Source organism: Bufo gargarizans, chromosome 4, assembly GCF_014858855.1.
Source record: "Bufo gargarizans isolate SCDJY-AF-19 chromosome 4, ASM1485885v1, whole genome shotgun sequence".
Lineage (NCBI taxonomy): Eukaryota > Metazoa > Chordata > Amphibia > Anura > Bufonidae > Bufo > Bufo gargarizans.
The window spans coordinates 520,990,472-521,009,442 of NC_058083.1; the positions used below are offsets into that span (position 1 = coordinate 520,990,472).

General features: G+C 48.5%; 1 protein-coding gene across 1 annotated transcript; it reads right to left on the bottom strand.

The window, feature by feature from the left end:
* Positions 1–1,459: 1,459 nt before the first annotated feature.
* SDE2 (SDE2 telomere maintenance homolog) lies at positions 1,460–12,669 on the bottom strand. The gene is made up of 7 exons (XM_044291582.1): positions 12,512–12,669; positions 11,725–11,842; positions 10,521–10,632; positions 9,137–9,306; positions 5,791–5,902; positions 3,451–3,994; positions 1,460–1,807 (listed from the first exon to the last, which is right to left on the bottom strand). The coding sequence occupies exons 1-7, from the start codon at positions 12,617–12,619 to the stop codon at positions 1,592–1,594; spliced, it is 1,380 nt and encodes a 459-aa protein (XP_044147517.1). The 5' UTR covers positions 12,620–12,669; the 3' UTR covers positions 1,460–1,591.
* Between the last annotated feature and the right edge of the window lie 6,302 nt (positions 12,670–18,971).

An 18,971-nucleotide genomic window follows, 5' to 3' on the forward strand; every position in this document is an offset into this window, starting at 1 on the left:
TGTCCTCTGCAGTGTCTATTTACAGTATACTGTCCTCTGCAGTGTCTATTTACAGTATACTGTCCTCTGCAGTGTCTATTTACAGTATACTGTCCTCTGCAGTGTCTATTTACAGTATACTGTCCTCTGCAGTGTCTATTTACAGTATACTGTCCTCTGCAGTGTCTATTTACAGTATACTGTCCTCTGCAGTGTCTATTTACAGTATACTGTCCTCTGCAGTGTCTATTTACAGTATACTGTCCTCTGCAGTGTCTATTTACAGTATACTGTCCTCTGCAGTGTCTATTTACAGTATACTGTCCTCTGCAGTGTCTATTTACAGTATACTGTCCTCTGCAGTGTCTATTTACAGTATACTGTCCTCTGCAGTGTCTATTTACAGTATACTGTCCTGCAGTGTCTATTTACAGTATACTGTCCTCTGCAGTGTCTATTTACAGTATACTGTCCTCTGCAGTGTCTATTTACAGTATACTGTCCTCTGCAGTGTCTATTTACAGTATACTGTCCTCTGCAGTGTCTATTTACAGTATACTGTCCTCTGCAGTGTTAATTACTTTGCACAGTTTAGTGTCATCTGCGAAAATTGATAGTTTACTAGGCAAGCCTTCTACAAGATCATTAATAAATATATTGCTAATTTAGTCTTAGTCACCACTGAAAAAACTTAACAAGTGATCAAAAAGTGTTATTTACCCCAATATGATACCAATGAAAACTTCATGTCGTCCTGCAAAAATCAAGCCCTCACACAACACAAGTTATGGGTCTTGAAAAGCAGCGATGCAAAAAAGATAAAATTTTTTTTTTTTAAGGAAAAATACGTTTTATTGCGCAAAAGTAGTTAAACGTAAAAAAAAACTATATGTATTTGGTATCGCTGTAATTGTACTGACCTAGAGAATAAAGTTATTATGTCATTTGTACCGAAAAATTAACACAGTAAAACTTTAATGTAAAAACAAAGTGGCAGTATTGCTGTTTTTTCCCCATCTCCCTCGCAGAAAGAATTAATAAAAGTTCATCAGAAAGTTGTGTATACCCCAAAATGACGCCATTAAAAACTACAACTAGTCCTGAAAAAAACAAGCCCTCATACAGCTACATAGACAGAAAAATAAAGTTATAGCTCTTGGAAGGTGACAATGAAAAAAGGAAGAAAAAATGCTTGGTCAGTGAGGCCAAAAAACAGACTGGTCAGTAAATGAGTGTTGGTCAGGAGATCAGAGATAAGAGCTACACATGAGCAGTCAGCTGAGGGGACCAAACTTATTTTTAACCCCTGTATCTCAAAAACACCTGAAATATTTTTAAAAAAGGCCCATTGAAAAAAATATATATTTTTAGCCGAAAATAAGTAAAACGCCACCATAGAAAACATTGCCCTGAAGGTGTCCATAGCCTTTTATATACGTCAGCATCTTATATTAATTCTGCCAGAATCACAAGACACATATTGAAACTTTAAAAAATAGAAACTTTAATAAAAATGAATACAGAAAACATTGGCTTTGTTGGGAGCGGGGCTCCATGAACACTTGGTGTAAAGTCCGGTCCGATTCAATACTCTGGGAATATCGCTGCGGTTTTATTTCTTTTTTCCTTTGCTTGGTTTGGCAAAGAGTGAAGGGTCTATCTGCTCTCTGCTCTGCCCGCGCACAGAGAAGAGCCGGGAGGCGCGCTCCTGCAGCGTTCCACCACATTTCAGCCCGAGCGCCATCAGTTCCACCTTCAATTTTTCCAGCCCCAGCGCTTCCAGCTCTGCAGCCGAGGTGAACGAGAGGAGGTCGAAGGCAGTGGTATCCTGTCAGCAAGATGAAAGAAAACATGGTCAACAGCAAAAACAACAAGAGGGTCTCCGAACTGAGTCTAAAGAAAGGCCAGGAAAGGGAGTTGGGAATCGGAGGCCTGGGAAACCCAGCAATCAGCAGAATGACTTATGATGCCAATTCTACAACCTATCCCGCCCAACCTTATACAGTACAGTGTAGCAAAACGGTCACCTGCATAGACTAAAGGAGGACTCCAACCCTCCCCAATACAGCAGCCTTTTCATGAAGGTGGATTCTGTAGACTTATATTTAATGAAGGTGGATGTGTAAATTAAAGGGGTTTCCCAGCTCTTCCCACGTGGCCTGGCATCAGGTTTCTAGAGATGCAACTACACACTGCTGTGGTCAGGTCAAGACAACAGTCCATCATCCAGCAAATATCAAGCCCGGCCCTAATTCTAAATAATGGGACACATGCTTGGCATCTGCTCATCGACCTGACTGCCCAGCATGCGGTTGCATCTCTCCATGGGCAATGTCAGATCAAGAGGGAGAGTTTGCCTGGACAACCCCTTTAAGGATGAAACTAGATGTGAAATGCTTGAAAATAGACTTTTGATCAATGTGTAGTTAAAATCTACACTTAAAAGGGTTATCCAGTAATAGGTCATCAATATCAGATTACACCCGGAACCCCGCTGATCAGCTGTTAGAAGAGGTCGGGCGCTCCATGGATGGACATTTATGACATCCTCAGGATAGGTCATCAGTATCAGATCTGTGGGGGTGAGATACCCAGGACCCCCGCCAATCAGCTGTTCGAAGAGGTTTTGAACTCTGCAGCCTTTTCTTAGGCCAGGGACGTCACTCTACAATCGGTCACATGGTCTAGTTACAGCTTAGCCCCATTCAAGTGAATAGGGCTGAGCTGCAATACCAAGCGCAGCCACTGTATTATGTGCGGCGCTATGCTTGCAGAGCTCTTGTGAGCGTGGAGGCTCGCTGTAGCAGCTGATTAGCGGGGGCGCCGGAACTCAGACCACCATTGATCTGATAATGATGACCTATCCTGAGGATTGGTCATTATTATCCATTACTGGATAATCCCTTTAACGTTGAGTAATTTTACTCTAATGCTTTCTTCTACTCCATTCACATCCAAAGCTGGGAATGTTTTTTTGAAAATGAGAAATCCGTAGTGAATAGATCTGTTACCATTCACCTCTGCAGGTTGAGAGATGTATTGTTTGTACAGGAGACCAAATTGAAAGGTACCAGGATACAAGACAGTTCCTGTATGTGTCTCGCTTCAGCAAACGGCATTTATCATGAAGAGAAAGTTAATACAAGGCACTTCCTAATGTATTGTCATTGTCCATTTTTCCTCCTTTGCTGGCTGGATTCATTTTTCCACCATATTATACACCGCTCATATCCAGGGGTTACGGCCACCGCTGCAGCACAGATACGAGGTGGAAGGATGGGATCTGCTGTGCATGTGTGCCTATGTGTGGTCCCGGCTAACAGAGAGGCTGGCGCTTTTCCTATAGCGTGCAGGCACGACCACCGCTGCTGGATTGCAGGGTGGTCGTAACCCCTGGATACGAGCAGTGTATAATGTGATGGAAAAATGAATCAAGCCAGCAAGTAATGTTAATGTATGAGAACTACTTACTGCATTGGGAGCTTCTTGCGGTGGGTGAGTAGGAGCCGGTGGTTTCTCCGCTTCTGAGATGACCATGGCATCTGTCGGACAAGGATCACACACTGGTTGCTCCAAATCTTGCATGGAGCAGTCTACTCCTATGGTTTCTGCACTGGGCTCAGTGATTGCACTTGAGGAGCTCTGCGGTTGCTCATCAGGATCACACACTGGTTGCTCTACATCTGTGGACTCTTGCATGGAGCTGTCGGCTTCTCCGTGTCCTGCATTGGGCTCAGCGATTGCAATACTGGAGGAGCTCTGCGGTTGATTATCAGGGTCACATACAGGTTGCTCCGCATCTGTGCACATAGAACTGCATACTCTGCTACATTCTGGACTCTGTCCGGCGGCTGCACGAGCGTAAGAACACTGTGCAGGTCCATCAGAATCACTGTCTGATGTCTGTGGTCTCTGTCCAGCACTGCTACATGACGCAGATGTAGAGGGGGATTCGGAATCGCTCTCACTTCCAGTTTCAGAACTGGAAGATGCTTCTAAACCCTCCAACCCCGTCCTGCGAGAAGAAAAAATACAAATTTACAGGACATCCAGCAGCCACCCAACCGGCGCAAAGACTTTCATACTGTCCCAGGTGTCGGAGCCCCACCAATAAGACACTGATGACCCATCCAGAGGATTAGGCTATGAGTATTAAGTTGTTTTTAGAAAATTGATTTAAATTTTCTCATTTTTGTGGAGAATGGGCCGCACTGGATCCTGAATCATGCACAGGAACATATGATTGGCGATCTAGGTAGGAATCAACTTTTAAATTATAGATCAAATGGATGTTTATGACGAAGTCAGTACTTACCTGCATATAGAGAGCAACCTGATCTGGATTATTGGATTGCTATGTACAAGGGAGAAATATATGTGACAGTATGGTGAATGACTGTGGGTCTCCAGGGCAACGATGATGCTTTTTGTGTATCCGGCCAGATCAGGTGAATGTGCGCTGTGATCACGTGACGCGGTTCGATTACGTCAGTGAGAAGTGAGGTACTCGTAATGATGGGACATGCGCAAACTAAAGAATGAGACGCCAAGCAGAATCCATGTGCGTGGTGTTAGCGATTCATTTGCGGACATTCTCCACGAGGTAATACTGGGCCGGTCGTTTTAGATTGGTCGATGCACAGTAGTCGATGCTCATTGGTGGTTTTTCAAAACCAAAGATTATAATGACTATGTAATTGGCTGGGCATGCACAGGTGTGTTGGGGCGCGGTACTATACACGCTATAAATACCTGAATGTATCGCTTCATATTATGCGTGAGAAAGATTACTGCGTAGTCGAAACGTTGCATTTTATTGGCCGTTTCTGTACATTTTTCATGGAGCAACTAAAAATAAAGAAATCTGCATGGACATGCTGCCATCTATACTTGAATACGATCCAGAGGATAGGTCATCAGTTAAAAAGTCTTGGAAAATCCATTTAACCCTTTCAAAGGGACCAAATTTTTTTTTTTTTGGGTCTTTAGCATCGATGTAAGTGCATTTTGGCAAATGCACACTTTTTTGTTCCATAAAAGGTACATTTTATTTTTTTCCTAACAATACGCTGGCATAATTCTGCATGTCATCATATTGTGCGTGTGAATAGTGACATGCATGGGCACCTATGAGGGCATGTGAATAGTATTCTTACAGGCAAACAGCGCTAAGGACCTATGTCTCCATGGTGATGCCAGCTCTGGTGAACACTGCTTTATGGGGGGGGGGGCTCCCTACCCCATCATGTTTAATTGCAGTAGGGATTAAATGCTGGGACCAGAGTTTCATCTCTATGCAGTACAGCCCCGCTCCTGCCATTATCTCTGCATTATGCAAGTTGTGAAGTTTTAGCGCAGCAACAGATGCCGCCCATTATGTCGATTTTTGTCATGGACCTGCGCAGGACATGTACTGGCTGTGTGCTCAATGTGCAGGGCTGGTGTATTCAATAGTACATGGGACAAGTGCCCTCTAGTGACCAAATGAAAAAAATAAAATAAAAAGACCTAGAATACGTCAGCCGCATCTCCCGTACCGACGGCAGTTCGTCTGATCTGAAGTCACTGCATTATTTCCGTACAGGACGTCAGACCAGCAGTTAGGCTGGAACTCACAGCATTATAGATCACTATGATGCAGTGAGTTCAGTCAGATGAGCCGCTGCTGACACACAGGCCTCGTTTCCCTGTCGTGTGCATGTGGCCTAACAGGCTGCTCATCCTTACTATGCCAGCTTACCAGGTTTTGCAGTTTCTGAGAATTTAACGCTTCCCCTGTATCAGCAAGTAATATATTCAACATCCTCCTACCAGAAGCATTTCTTCTTCCCAGATTCCTTTTCGCTGCTGTGCATTTCTTTCCTGCGTTTTCGAGTGTCACCTGTATCTGCAGAAACCGCCGAGCTGGAAGAAGCTTGTAATCCTGAGAAAACGGAGAAACAGATCGCCATGTAAATTACTCTCTGAAGCTTCAGCCTGCTTATAGTCTCTGTATAAGGTCATTAAAGGAGTTGTGCCATGAAGACAAGTGATCCCCTATGCGCAGGATCGCGAGAACGGGGGTTCGCGTTCTCCTGTTTGAATGGACTGGTGGTCACATGTGTTCGCCGCTGCTCCATAGGGATGCTGAAGGTAGCGGAGAGCTTGCACATACATCTCCAGCAGTCCATAGAGTTGACTGGAGCAAAGGACACAAATTCGTGGCTAATGCTTCATCCAAATGGGAAGCAGCAGGCCCCCGTTTTTGTGACTGGCAGGGACCCCAGCGGTCAGACCCTCATCGCAGCACTCCAGATATAATATTCAAATATTCATCTTTATTCCCATAAACAGCAACATTTTGACCTAATGAGTCTTTCTCAAGCAAGGTAAAAGCTCATGTAACCAGATTTATACCACAAACCCCTAATTATGTAAAATAGTCACATGATCCTACATACAATAATATATGATTCCCAATACAGCTCATCGATCTCCTTATCGTGGATCCCCGTGGTCTACATACCACCACACAGTATAGGATATCCTAATGTAATCATTAATCAAACACTTACAGTACAATAAGGATAATCATGTCATCGTGATGTCCGCAAGTGCTCTACTGCGCATGCACCAACCCACAAAGCGTCTCATCGCCTTGTGACCAGCCCAATCTATCACCAATTACTGCGTGGCGTCTGGAAGGGTTCAGGATGCCTGTGCTAACATACCCCGCTCCTAGATGTTCCTATCAGTTCAATGGTACATAAAAAAATAAATAAAAAATTTGCACTGAATTTTGTAGGCGGATTACCAGCAGGTGGCAGCACTGAACCGTAATATACCTATTTCCGTATAGGATAAGAGAGAAAATTCCATTACCCTACAACATCTCCAAAGACATAACTATAAAAAAAAAAAGTTATGGGTGTCCATGAAAAAATAAAAAATTTTTTTTTTAAGTTTTTAGTTTATTTTCAGTATTAAAATAGCAAGAAAAACTATAAATGTGGTATCACCGTAATCGTACTCACCTGGTAAATGAAGAGCACAAGTCAGTTTTACAACATAGTGAACGGCGAAAAAACAAAACCCGTAAAACTGTAGCGGAATTGCATTTTTTTTTTTCACCCAGGCAGCCCCCCTGACTTGAGCATCGGAGCAGTTCATTCTCCGATGCTCTCCTTTGCCCTGCACTAAATCGCGCAGGGCAAAGGCATTTTTGGAGATCCGGTGACGAACCGGGCTCTCCATGGGGCTGCTAGGAAGCCCGGTGACGTCACCAGCACTGATGGGCGGGATTTAGCATTTGCCCTAGCCAGTAAAATGGCTAGGGCAGCGCTAAAGCCTGCCCATCAGAGCCGGTGATGTCACCAGACACACTGCCGGGCAGAAGCTTCTGCCCGGCAGTGTGATTGTAAACAAAAGAGCCCTTGCCCTGCGCAATCTAGCGCAGGGCAAAGGAGAGCAGCTCTAAAATATTTGGGAATGTAGTGTCTGCTATAATCAGGTGGCATTATACTATATTTTTCATTTTCTCCTTCACCCTCATATGGCTACGTGAACGGAGAAATAAACCTATGGCTCTGGGAAGGGCAGAGAGTGAAAAACGGAACTGAAAAATGGAAAATCGTTGCCTCATAAAGGGGTTCAAATCTATCAAGGGACCGTACCCTACATGTTTTGAAACCCAGTATGTTTACTCCTGTTCTCAAGCCAATCATGCATCAGCTGGCTCATAGGAGGAGACGCAGGGGTGCTGTTATGTACCAATGAACTGACTGGAACAGGCTATGTAAGCGCAGGCGCACCAAACTCTTCCGGACGTCCAGCAATCGGGCTAGTTATTAGGTGACGAGACACTTTGTGGATTGGTGCATGTCCAGTATATTACTTACATTCATCACGATGTGAAATCGCCAAACTGATTCATACTGTAAGTGAAGGCCACGTCAGAGACGCAAACCCCTTTGGCACAGCTCAGAGATTTCTAATACTGGAAATCGGTCCCAACATTTTATACACAGGACCATTTACCTCAATGACCATGCACTGAGAAGATTGCATCAGATCGCCATATACCGGGAAATTCCCACAATATATTCATGAGAGTTCAATAAGCGCCACTTTAATAGATGGCAACTTCACCCGCACCTACTGTGTCCTTCTCCCATACCATGTAGACTGTAAGCCCTCACGGGCAGGGCCCTCTCTCCTTCTGTACCAGTTTGCAACTCGTCTCGTCTATGATTAGTGCAATTGTCTGTATTATGTATGTGCACCGCTTATCACATGTACAGCGCTATGGAATGAATGGCGCTTTAATAATAATGGCTGGTTGTACGCAAAATAAGAGGTACAAACTGGACGGATAAGGCTACTTTCACACTAGCGTTCGGGCGGATCCGTTCTGAACGGATCCGCTCATAATAATGCAGACGGAGGCTCCGTTCAGAACGGATCCGTCTGCATTATATTAGCAAAAAAAAGCTAAGTGTGAAAATAGCCTGGGACGGATCCGTCCAGACTTTCAATGTAAAGTCAATGGGGGACGGATCCGCTTGAAGATTGAGCCACATTGTGGCATCTTCAAACGGATCCGTCCCCATTGACTTACATTGAAAGTCTGGACGGATCCGCACGCCTCCGAACGGCCAGGCGGACACCCGAACGCTGCAAGCAGCGTTCAGCTGTCCGCCTGTCCGTGCGGAGGCGAGCGGAGCGGAGGCTGAACGCCGCCAGACTGATGCAGTCTGAGCGGATCCGCCTCCATTCAGACTGCATCAGGGCTGGACGGCTGCGTTCGGGTCCGCTCGTGAGCTCCTTCAAACGGAGCTCACGAACGGAAACCCGAACGCTAGTGTGAAAGTAGCCTCAGGCTCTGTACACAAATCCCTTTCCATCAGAGGCATACGTCCTACAGATATCCCTCCCGATATATGCCACTGTAACAGCATACAGTGGAATGGCAGACCGGTGGCACACGTTTACTAGCGGCAGGCCAGAGGTCCGTGCCGCTAGTGTGAAAGTAGCCTTATTCTAACAAATCCCCCAATGGAGGTGAGAAGGGACATACTTCCCTTATGAAGGACCGGATCTCCCTAAACACTTAGTAGTGTGCCCCCCAAACCCTGAGAGGTCCGTTAATATTTAGACCCGTTATCGCACACCAGCCTACCTTTGATGACGGAGTCCTCCAGCCTCTCTGACATGTCGCTGCACTGTCGATGATACGCTGGGTCAGTGAAGTAATGTTTCGGCTCGGCCAGTTTACGTTTCAGTCTCTCCAGGCGCCGCTGCTCTTTCTCGGCTTCGCGCTCTGCTTGCTTTTTTATCCATTCTGCCATGCTGAAAAAAATAAATAAATACATAAATAAAAAATTATTATATATATCCAAAACAATCAAGAGGAGTGAAACCTTATGGGGGATTTCATGGCAGCCGGATGCCAGTTTACACAAGCAGCACATGGTACAAAAATGTGCAAACTTTTGGCAAAGTAAGCTTCTCATAGCACTTTTTAAGGGGGAAGCTTAAATACAGCTGAAATCTGCACCAGCCCACAGCTTGTGGCACGGGGACAGCACAAGATGCGCCAAAAACTCCTGCGTTGCTACAGAACTGACAGAGAATGCTGGGGGATTATCCCTCTGGGAGCAGTTCTGGAGGCCATGTTGGTTACCGTCCTTAAAGGGGTATTCCGTTTTTTAATAGTTATCCCCTATCCATGGGTTAGGGCAGGGATGTCCAACCTGCGGCTCTCCAGCTGTTGCAAAACTACAACTCCCAGCATGCCCAGACAGTCTACAGCTATCAGCCTACAACATGGCATGGTGGGAATTGTAGTTTTACAACAGCTGGAGGGCCGCAGGTTGGCCAGCCCTGGGTTAGGGGATAACAATTAGATCAGTGGGGTCCAACCACTGGGACCCTAACCAATCATGAGACTAGGTGCTCTGTACCCCTTGGAGCCCTGCATGCCATCTGCCACTGGGAGTCCTGGAAATAGCCAGGTGCTGTACTCTTATCTCTGGAACTCCTGAAGAAATAATTGGAGCAGCGATGCGTAACCTCGACCTGCCGCTCCTTTCACTTAGGGAGAGTTACACCGTATCCGCTCTCATGATTGGAGGCGATCCCAGCAGTAGACACCCACTGATCTAATAGGTATAACTTAACTACCAGAATACCCCTTTAAAGGGGTTGCCCAGTATTATGGCTTTGCAGGACAACAGGCTGAACTGGATGGCTGCCTTTTTTCAGCCTTACAAACCATGTTACTATGGCTGCTTTGTTCCACAAACAGCGCCACATCTGTCCACAGGTGGTGTGTGGTATTGCAGCCTAGCTTTAGCCACATTAATACAGCTGAGCTGCAACCCACACACAACCTGGAGAGGGGAGGCGCGCATTTCCAGAAGAAGGCTGCCATGTGTTTCCAATCCTGGAAAACCCCTCTGGGTTAGTGAACCGAATTTTAAGTATAACTCGAGGGGTGATAGCTTCTCCTCCCCCTCGGTGGTCAATGCTTTTAACGTGCTTCTATAAAGGTCTCCTCTTACGCCTTCTCGTGGTTGACATCTCTCAGCCGCCTCCCGCTCAGGTCACGACAGGCCTCCCTGTTTGTGGTCTTCTCAATCTGCGCCCCCAGAGCACGGAGCATGGAGCCGAACCCTTCGAGCAGAAAACCAAAAAGCATGAGAATTATTCCATTACGTGAGGTAAGCAACAAGTCCGTGGCCTGCGGAATTACAGGAGGCGGAAACAGACGGGTCTCTAACGGATCATACAGACAGACAAGCAGGAACAAGGATGACAGGTCAGTCTATACATATGGCATAGCTACTGACAGCTATTCTTCCCAACAACCCCTGTACACATGCATGCTTGGCTGCAGGGAGAAGGGAATAAGCTGGTGCCAAACCCTCCTGCCCCACCCTTCTTTCCCCCAACATCTGCCCTTGTAGGGAGTCGGGGCACTCCCACGCACATTAGATAGTCGTCCAATCCCACTGACATCGGCAACTTACCTGAAAGACAAAGGTGATCGGGCACATTCACCAAGGGCACATTCACAGAGCCGATTGCATACATGGATTGTGATGCCACGCAGAAACGGCAGCGTAAGGCTAGGTCCGGATTACCCCCACTGAATGAGGCGAAATCTGTGTGCGGACCCCCAGTGTGTGCAACTAACTGTCAAAAATCTGACGGTCAGAATGAAAAATCAGCTGTGTGAACATGCCCTTTAAAGGGGTTCTCTAGGTACCCCTTTAAAGGTAGTTGATAACCATCTGAGTGTTGGGGGTCTAAGCGCTGGAACCCCCCACCAGCCACAAGAACGAGGGTCTCGGAATCCTGTGAGTGAATGGAGTGCCGATAGTGCATGTGCAACCATCACTCCATTCATGTATAGGACCCTGAGGACCACTCCCCCCCCATGCTTGTGATTAGAGGGGGTTCCAGCACTCGGACCCCCAACGATCAGATACTTATCACCTATTCTGTGACCAGGCGACAAGCTTAAAGGGGATGTCTCATGCAGCCAGCCTCCTCCCACAGGTCCAGCTCCTGGTGGTAACAGCTGCAGCCAGCCTCGTCCTTCAGTCGTATACGCTGGAAATGCGGTACAACATGGCGGCCACACAACCAAAGGGATACCGAATGTAGAGGGAGGCCAACCATGAGCCCCATACAGTGACCCCCTATCTGTCCGGCTCTCCCTCATAACCCGCTCTGGTGCTGATCACCGTATAACGCACTCACCCCCTTTGCCGCCACATAGCCGCGGCTCCACGCTGTACACAAGCCCACTCCGCAGCGGCTCCTCTGCGCCGACTCGGCGTCCATTGCACTTCACGTAAAAGTCACACAGAGGCCCGGGCTGAAGAGAGAGAGAAGACCATGAGAAATACAGTCACGTGTTTATGTGATTTATAGGCGCCCGCTGCAGTCACAGGTCAGGTCGCCAGCTAAGCGCAAAAGTGGGTTCTTCAAATAGTCAGAGAATGCCACACACTGCTGTTCACATCTGGGATTCTGTCACAATGGACTACAGCTGCCTCCTCGCCCCCCCGGGCAACCCGTCCCGGCTGCCTCCTGGCCCCCCCGGGCAACCCATCCCGGCTGCCTCCTCGCCCCCCCGGGCAACCCGTCCCGGCTGCCTCCTCGCCCCCCCGGGCAACCCGTCCCGGCTGCCTCCTCGCCCCCCCGGGCAACCCGTCCCGGCTGCCTCCTCGCCCCCCCGGGCAACCAGATGTGGCGCCTGGAGGCCTTGTCATCCAATCAGGGTGCAGCTTACAGAGGGAAAATGCAAGCTGCACTGAGATTGGCTGCTATAAGTAACAGTTTTGATAAAGCATGTGACTATCCCGCCCGCCTCCTTTTAGATTGTCAGCTCTTACGACCAGTTTACTGTCTTCTGCGTACACTGTTCCGTATATCAACCTACTTTTAGCATAAGTCTCTCCTATGTAACACCGCCACCTACTGGAGGCTCAGGGAAGTAACAGAAGTGTAGGCAACGGGTGGAGAGAGAGCGGCAGCCACTTACCGAGTCCCTGACAGGTAACAGGTCCCGCACCAGAGCTCCCGGCGGCGCTTCACACACGGACACCCGGCCGCTCACTGCCTCCCTCACCCACACCACAGCCGCGGCCATCTTTCCTGCTAGTACAGCTGCAGCGCTTACGTCAGACTCAGGATCACCAACTGGGCGTGGTCTCCGTAACCTACGTAAGACGCCTGCTCGTCACGCAAGAAGGAGGGGCACCCAAACGGCCGCCATCTTTGATGAGGGAGTCCCGACCAAACGTCTCCGGATACATGAGAGAAAGTTCTAGAAATTAGCGACGCAGAAGGACAGAAAACGACAGAAGTCGACCCTAACGGCAAATCTGCGCACACAAGCTGTACATGTATCTGTATTATAAATAGATTAACCTCAAATTGAAATTTGGCGTCGGAAGGGTTTTTCTCATACGCCGGGGACTGCTGTAGTGAGGAGAAATAAAGATTTGTGGCGTATTTCTTTTTTCCAAGGTTAATGAGAAAGACGCCATTATACCCTAAAGAAAGATGGCGGCTGTAGCACCGTGGAGGGCGTGGTGGAGTGGGAGTGACGTCTCGCGGTGTGATTGGTGAATGTGTTGGTGGGCGTTGTTAAAGGTCGGGCTATGGCTGGAAACCTTCGGACGTAGTTGTGTGCCCGTGGGTTGGGTGGAGAAAGTGGTTGTTTATTTATTCATAAAATGCTGAAAACTCTTGGTTACCCATAGCAACCACTTGATAACCTTTCCTATCCCTGGATAGAAAAAGAAGGGTGAATTGTGATTGGCTGATGCGGGGCACAAGAGCCACTGTGCATTGAGAGATTTATTATATATGTGGCTGTAAATAAAGATCTGCTGCTCTGTATTATACTGGGTGGTTTAGTAGGTCACCACCTCTGCTTGCTATCAGGGAATGAGACCTCTTGCTAAATTAACTAATGTCACTGGTCATTTCCTCTACACTATTGTTAGAATCTTCACACTAATCTAGGATGTGGTTAACAAGTGTGTGTCTACAGTACATGTGTGTGATCACTTCCTTTCTTAGAAATACCATAGCTGGTGTTCAGTGCTATAAAGTACTACAACCACCATCATCCACATTAATATATTAAAAGGGAAGGTCCATATTTGAATGCAAATATCACTATTATACTCCAGAGCTGCACTCACTATTCTGCTGGTGGAGTCACTGAGTACATACATTACTTATCTTGTACTGATCCTGAGTTACATCCTGCATTATACTCCAGAGCTGCACTCACTATTCTGCTGGTGCAGTCACTGTGTACATACATTACTTATCCTGTACTGATCCAGAGTTACATCCTGTATTATACTCCAGAGCTGCACTCACTATTCTGCTGGTGGAGTCACTGTGTACATACATTACTTATCCTGTACTGATCCTGAGTTACATCCTGTATTATACTCCAGAGCTGCACTCACTATTCTGCTGGTGCAGTCACTGTGTACATACATTACTTATCCTGTACTGATCCCGAGTTACATCCTGTATTATACTCCAGAGCTGCACTCACTATTCTGCTGGTGCAGTCACTGTGTACATACATTACTTATCCTGTACTGATCCTGAGTTACATCCTGTATTATACTCCAGAGCTGTACTCACTATTCTGCTGGTGGAGTCACTGTGTACATACATTACATTACTTATCCTGTACTGATCCTGGGTTACATCCTGTATTATACTCCAGAGCTGCACTCACTATTCTGCTGGTGGAGTCACTGTGTACATACATTACTTATCTTGTACTGATCCTGAGTTACATCCTGCATTATACTCCAGAGCTGCACTCACTATTCTGCTGGTGGAGTCACTGTGTACATACATTACTTATCTTGTACTGATCCTGAGTTACATCCTGTATTATACTCCAGAGCTGCACTCACTGTTCTGCTGGTGCAGTCACTGTGTACATACATTACATTACTTATCCTGTACTGATCCTGAGTTACATCCTGTATTATACTCCAGAGCTGCACTCACTGTTCTGCTGGTGTAGTCACTGTGTACATACATTACATTACTTATCCTGTACCGATCCTGAGTTACATCCTGTATTATACTCCAGAGCTGCGCTCACTATTCTGCTGGTGCAGTCACTGTGTACATACATTACTTATCATGTACTGATCCTGAGTTACATCCTGTATTATACTCCAGAGCTGCACTCACTATTCTGCTGGTGGAGTCACTGTGTACATACATTACTTATCCTGTACTGATCCTGAGTTACATCCTGTATTATACTCCAGAGCTGCACTCACTATTCTGCTGGTGGAGTCACTGTGTACATACATTACTTATCCTGTACTGATCCTGAGTTACATCCTGTATTATACCCCAGAGCTGCACTCACTGTTCTGCTGGTGCAGTCACTGGGCACATACATTACTTGTACTGATCCTGAGTTACATTGTGTGCTGGTGGTTATCAGCACACGGCCGGGGAAGCTGCATTGATTGAAGGGTTAAGGGGTGACGGGACACTTTCTATACAGGGCACATAATATAATCACACTGTTCCTGGATTCCGCCCGCTCCCCACGAGACCTTCTCCTCCAGGAATTCACTGCCAGCCGCGACGAGCCGTTGTTCAGGCAGCACCTGCGCCCCCAGTGCAGATGTGCGGGTGTCTTCGTCTGCAGATTGCTGCACGCCATTACTGAGCACAGGGGTGGGCACCGGTGCACCGTGTGCTGGTGGTGAGACTCTGCCACCACGTCTGACAGGTGTTGTGTGGGGGAGGGGAGGTCAGGCCTGAACGAAGACTCCCTCTGGGATTCTAAAATTGGCTCTTGGGCATGGATGATGCCCACCTCCCTCTTCCACAAGACCTGCAGGATGTGAATGTAACGTTCCACGGCAGTTTTCCAGCGCAAGTACATCGGAAATGATGGCGGTCGGGCTGAACGTCGTATTTATGAAGCCCCTGCGATTAAAATGTGTTAGGAAAGGTCAAAAAAATCGACTAAAGGCTCACGCACATGAACATATTTTATGTCCGTTCCGTTTTTTTGGGTCTGTGTGCAGAACCATTCACTTTAATAGGGCCGCAAAAAATGGAAATTAGTTTGTGTGCGTTCCTTGTCCGTTCCGCAAAAAAAATAAAACATGTCCTATTATTGTCCGCATTACAGACAAGAATAGGATTGTTCTATTCTGCGAAATGCGAAACGCACACTGCTGGTATCCGTGTTTTGCAGACCGCAAAACAACGGTCGTGTGCATGAGTCCTAAAGGGGTGTACATGCTGCCTGTGCACCTGGTTCAGATACACAGAGGGCCAAGGGGACCCGGCTGTAGAGCAGTAGCAAAAATGTTCAGGCTGCATTGCTAAGCGTCTTGGCTGGTCGGAGGGGGCGGAGCTTAGCAGTGCACTGGGGCCCCAAGACATAACTTTGGGGGCCCACGAAATGCCAAAATCTCCCCTGCTGTACTAGCAGAATGGAGCTGTCCTTTGTAATATTACATTTCCCCTGCAGAGGTCGCTCAACCTCAGACATTCTGCTTGCCTACAGCCACCACTAGGGGGAGCTTATTGTATTCTTGTTTTATTATTGAGTTCAATGGGAGCCGGGAAAATCAGTATTCCGTGGGCTCCCCCCTTGTGCCGCCAGAATTTCATGCCAAATACATGACTGTCTCTGTATCGCTGTATAGGGCCGTTTTTTTGCTCTACATCCCTAGCCAGGGACCTAGTTCAGGCCTGGTCTGTGGCCCTTCTTTGTTTGGGGGGGTCATATAGAAGAAACCGCAGCACTCTCCTGTCTTCAATTCAGTGGAATTTATTTCACCAGCAAAAAAAAACTTTTCGACCGTAAAGGTCTTTCTCAAGCTTCTTTGTTTGGGGGGCACACCATGCGGCACATGCCACATTGACTCACCTGGTGCCCAATCCTGCACTTACAAGAGCCCTTCGAAATCGCAGGGCATAAAACGCCATGTACATACACACAGGTTAAGGCTGGCTGTGAAAATGCCGGGTGTGACCCCGGTTGTGGAAGTGCCGCCATATAGTGCAGGTCGGTGGCGGTGGTGGAATGGTTTGGTAATTAGCTGCTGATAAACATGTTTGCAGCAGGGGATCATGGGAAAGAAACCGCATAAGGCAGCCTGACCCGTGAGCCGTCGACGTCACAGGCTGATTATCATGTCTGCAGCTGCCACACTTGTGTTTACTCACCAGGAACAGGGCCATGGACTGGGTGTGGCGGGTTACTGGCATCTACTCCCTGTCACTGGCAGCAGGACGCTCTGTGTGCAGGGAAACAGCTGCAGGCGGCTCCTTAAAGGGAAATATTCTCATACCTATTCATACATACCCCCTCCTGCCCGGTCCCCTAAGTGCCTGCCACACAGTATGAGCCCCCCAGTGTGATGCACCCCTAAGTACCCGCCACACAGTATGAGCCCCCTAGTGTTATGCACCCCTAAGTACCCGCCACACAGTATGAGCCCCCGTGAGATGCACCCTAAGTGCCCGCCACACAGTATGAGCCCCCCAGTGTGATGCAATCCTAAGTGCCCGCCACACAGTATGAGCCCCCGTGAGATGCACCCTAAGTGCCCACCACACAGTATGAGCCCCCCAGTGTGATGCACCCCTAAGTTACCACCACACAGTATGAGCCCCCAGTGTGATGCACCCCTAAGTACCCGCCACACAGTATGAGCCCCCCAGTGTGATGCACCCCTAAGTGCCCGCCACACAGTATGAGCCCCCCCAGTGTGATGCACCCCTAAATACCCGCCACACAGTATGAGCCCCCCAGTGTGATGCACCCCTAAGTACCCGCCGCACAGTATGAGCCCCCCAGTGTGATGCACCCCTAAGTGCCCACCACACAGTATGAGCCCCCCAGTGTGATGCACCCCTAAGTGCCCACCACACAGTATGAGCCCCCCAGTGTGATGCACCCCTAAGTACCCGCCACACAGTATGAGCCCCCCAGTGTGATGCACCCCTAAGTACCCTCTGCACAGTATAAGTCCCCCTGTGATGCACCCCTAAGTGCCCGCCACACAGTATGAGCCCCCCAGTGTGATACACCCCTAAGTGCCCGCTGCACAGTATGTGCCCCAGTGTGATGCAATCCTAAGTGCCCGCCACACAGTATGAGCCCCCGTGAGATGCACCCCTAAGTGCCCACCACAAAGTATGAGCCCCCCAGTGTGATGCACCCCTAAGTTCCCACCACACAGTATGAGCCCCCCAGTGTGATGCACCCCTAAGAGCCCACCACACAGTAAGAGCCCACGTGTGATGCACCCCTAAGTACCCACTGCACAGTATGAGCCCCTCAGTGAGATGCACCCCTAAGTGCCCGCTGCACAGTATAAGCCCCAAGGAGATGTACCCCTAAGTGCCCGCTGCACAGTATGAGCCCCAGTGAGATGTACCCCTAAGTGCCCGCTGCACAGTATGAGCCCCAGTGAGATGCACCCCTAAGTGCCCGCTGCACAGTATGAGCCCCAGTGAGATGAACCCCTAAGTGCCCACCACACAGTATGAGCCCCCGTGAGATGCACCCCTAAGTGCCCACCACACAGACTGAGCCCCAGTGAGATGCACCCCTAAGTGCCCACCACACAGGATGAGCCCCCGTGAGATACACCCCTAAGTGCCCACCACACAGTATGAGCCCCAGTGAGATGCACCCCTAAGTGCCCACCACACAGGATGAGCCCCAGTGAGATGCACCCCCTAAGTGCCCACCACACAGGATGAGCCCCAGTGAGATGCACCCCTAAGTGCCCACCACACAGAATGAGCCCCAGTGAGATACACCCCTAAGTGCCCACCACACAGGATGAGCCCCAGTGAGATGCACCCCTAAGTGCCCACCACACAGAATGAGCCCCAGTGAGATACACCCCTAAGTACCCGTTGCACAGTATGAGCCCCAGTGAGATACACCCCTAAGTGCCCACCACACAGGATGAGCCCCAGTGAGATGCACCCCTAAGTGCCCACCACACAGTATGAGCCCCAGTGAGATGCACCCCTAAGTGCCCACCACACAGTATGAGCCCCAGTGAGATGCACCCCTAAGTGCCCACCACACAGGATGAGCCCCAGTGAGATGCACCCCTAAGTGCCCACCACACAGAATGAGCCCCAGTGAGATACACCCCTAAGTGCCCACCACACAGGATGAGCCCCAGTGAGATACACCCCTAAGTGCCCACCACACAGGATGAGCCCCAGTGAGATACACCCCTAAGTACCCACCACACAGGATGAGCCCCAGTGAGATGCACCCCTAAGTGCCCACCACACAGAATGAGCCCCAGTGAGATACACCCCTAAGTACCCGTTGCACAGTATGAGCCCCAGTGAGATACACCCCTAAGTACCCGTTGCACAGTATGAGCCCCAGTGAGATACACCCCTAAGTGCCCACCACACAGGATGAGCCCCAGTGAGATGCACCC

What these genes read in the sequence shown, in the direction of transcription:
- SDE2 (XM_044291582.1), bottom strand. Translation starts at nt 12,619, where the DNA reads ATGGCCGCGGCTGTGGTGTGGGTGAGGGAGGCAGTGAGCGGCCGGGTG. An exon ending in GCTATGTGGCGGCAAAGGGG is followed by an intron (nt 10,633 to 11,724) that starts GTGAGTGCGTTA and finishes TTCTGCTCGAAG; the next exon opens with GGTTCGGCTCCATGCTCCGT. An exon ending in CGCAAGAAGCTCCCAATGCA is followed by an intron (nt 1,808 to 3,450) that starts GTAAGTAGTTCT and finishes TCTTGCTGACAG; the next exon opens with GATACCACTGCCTTCGACCT.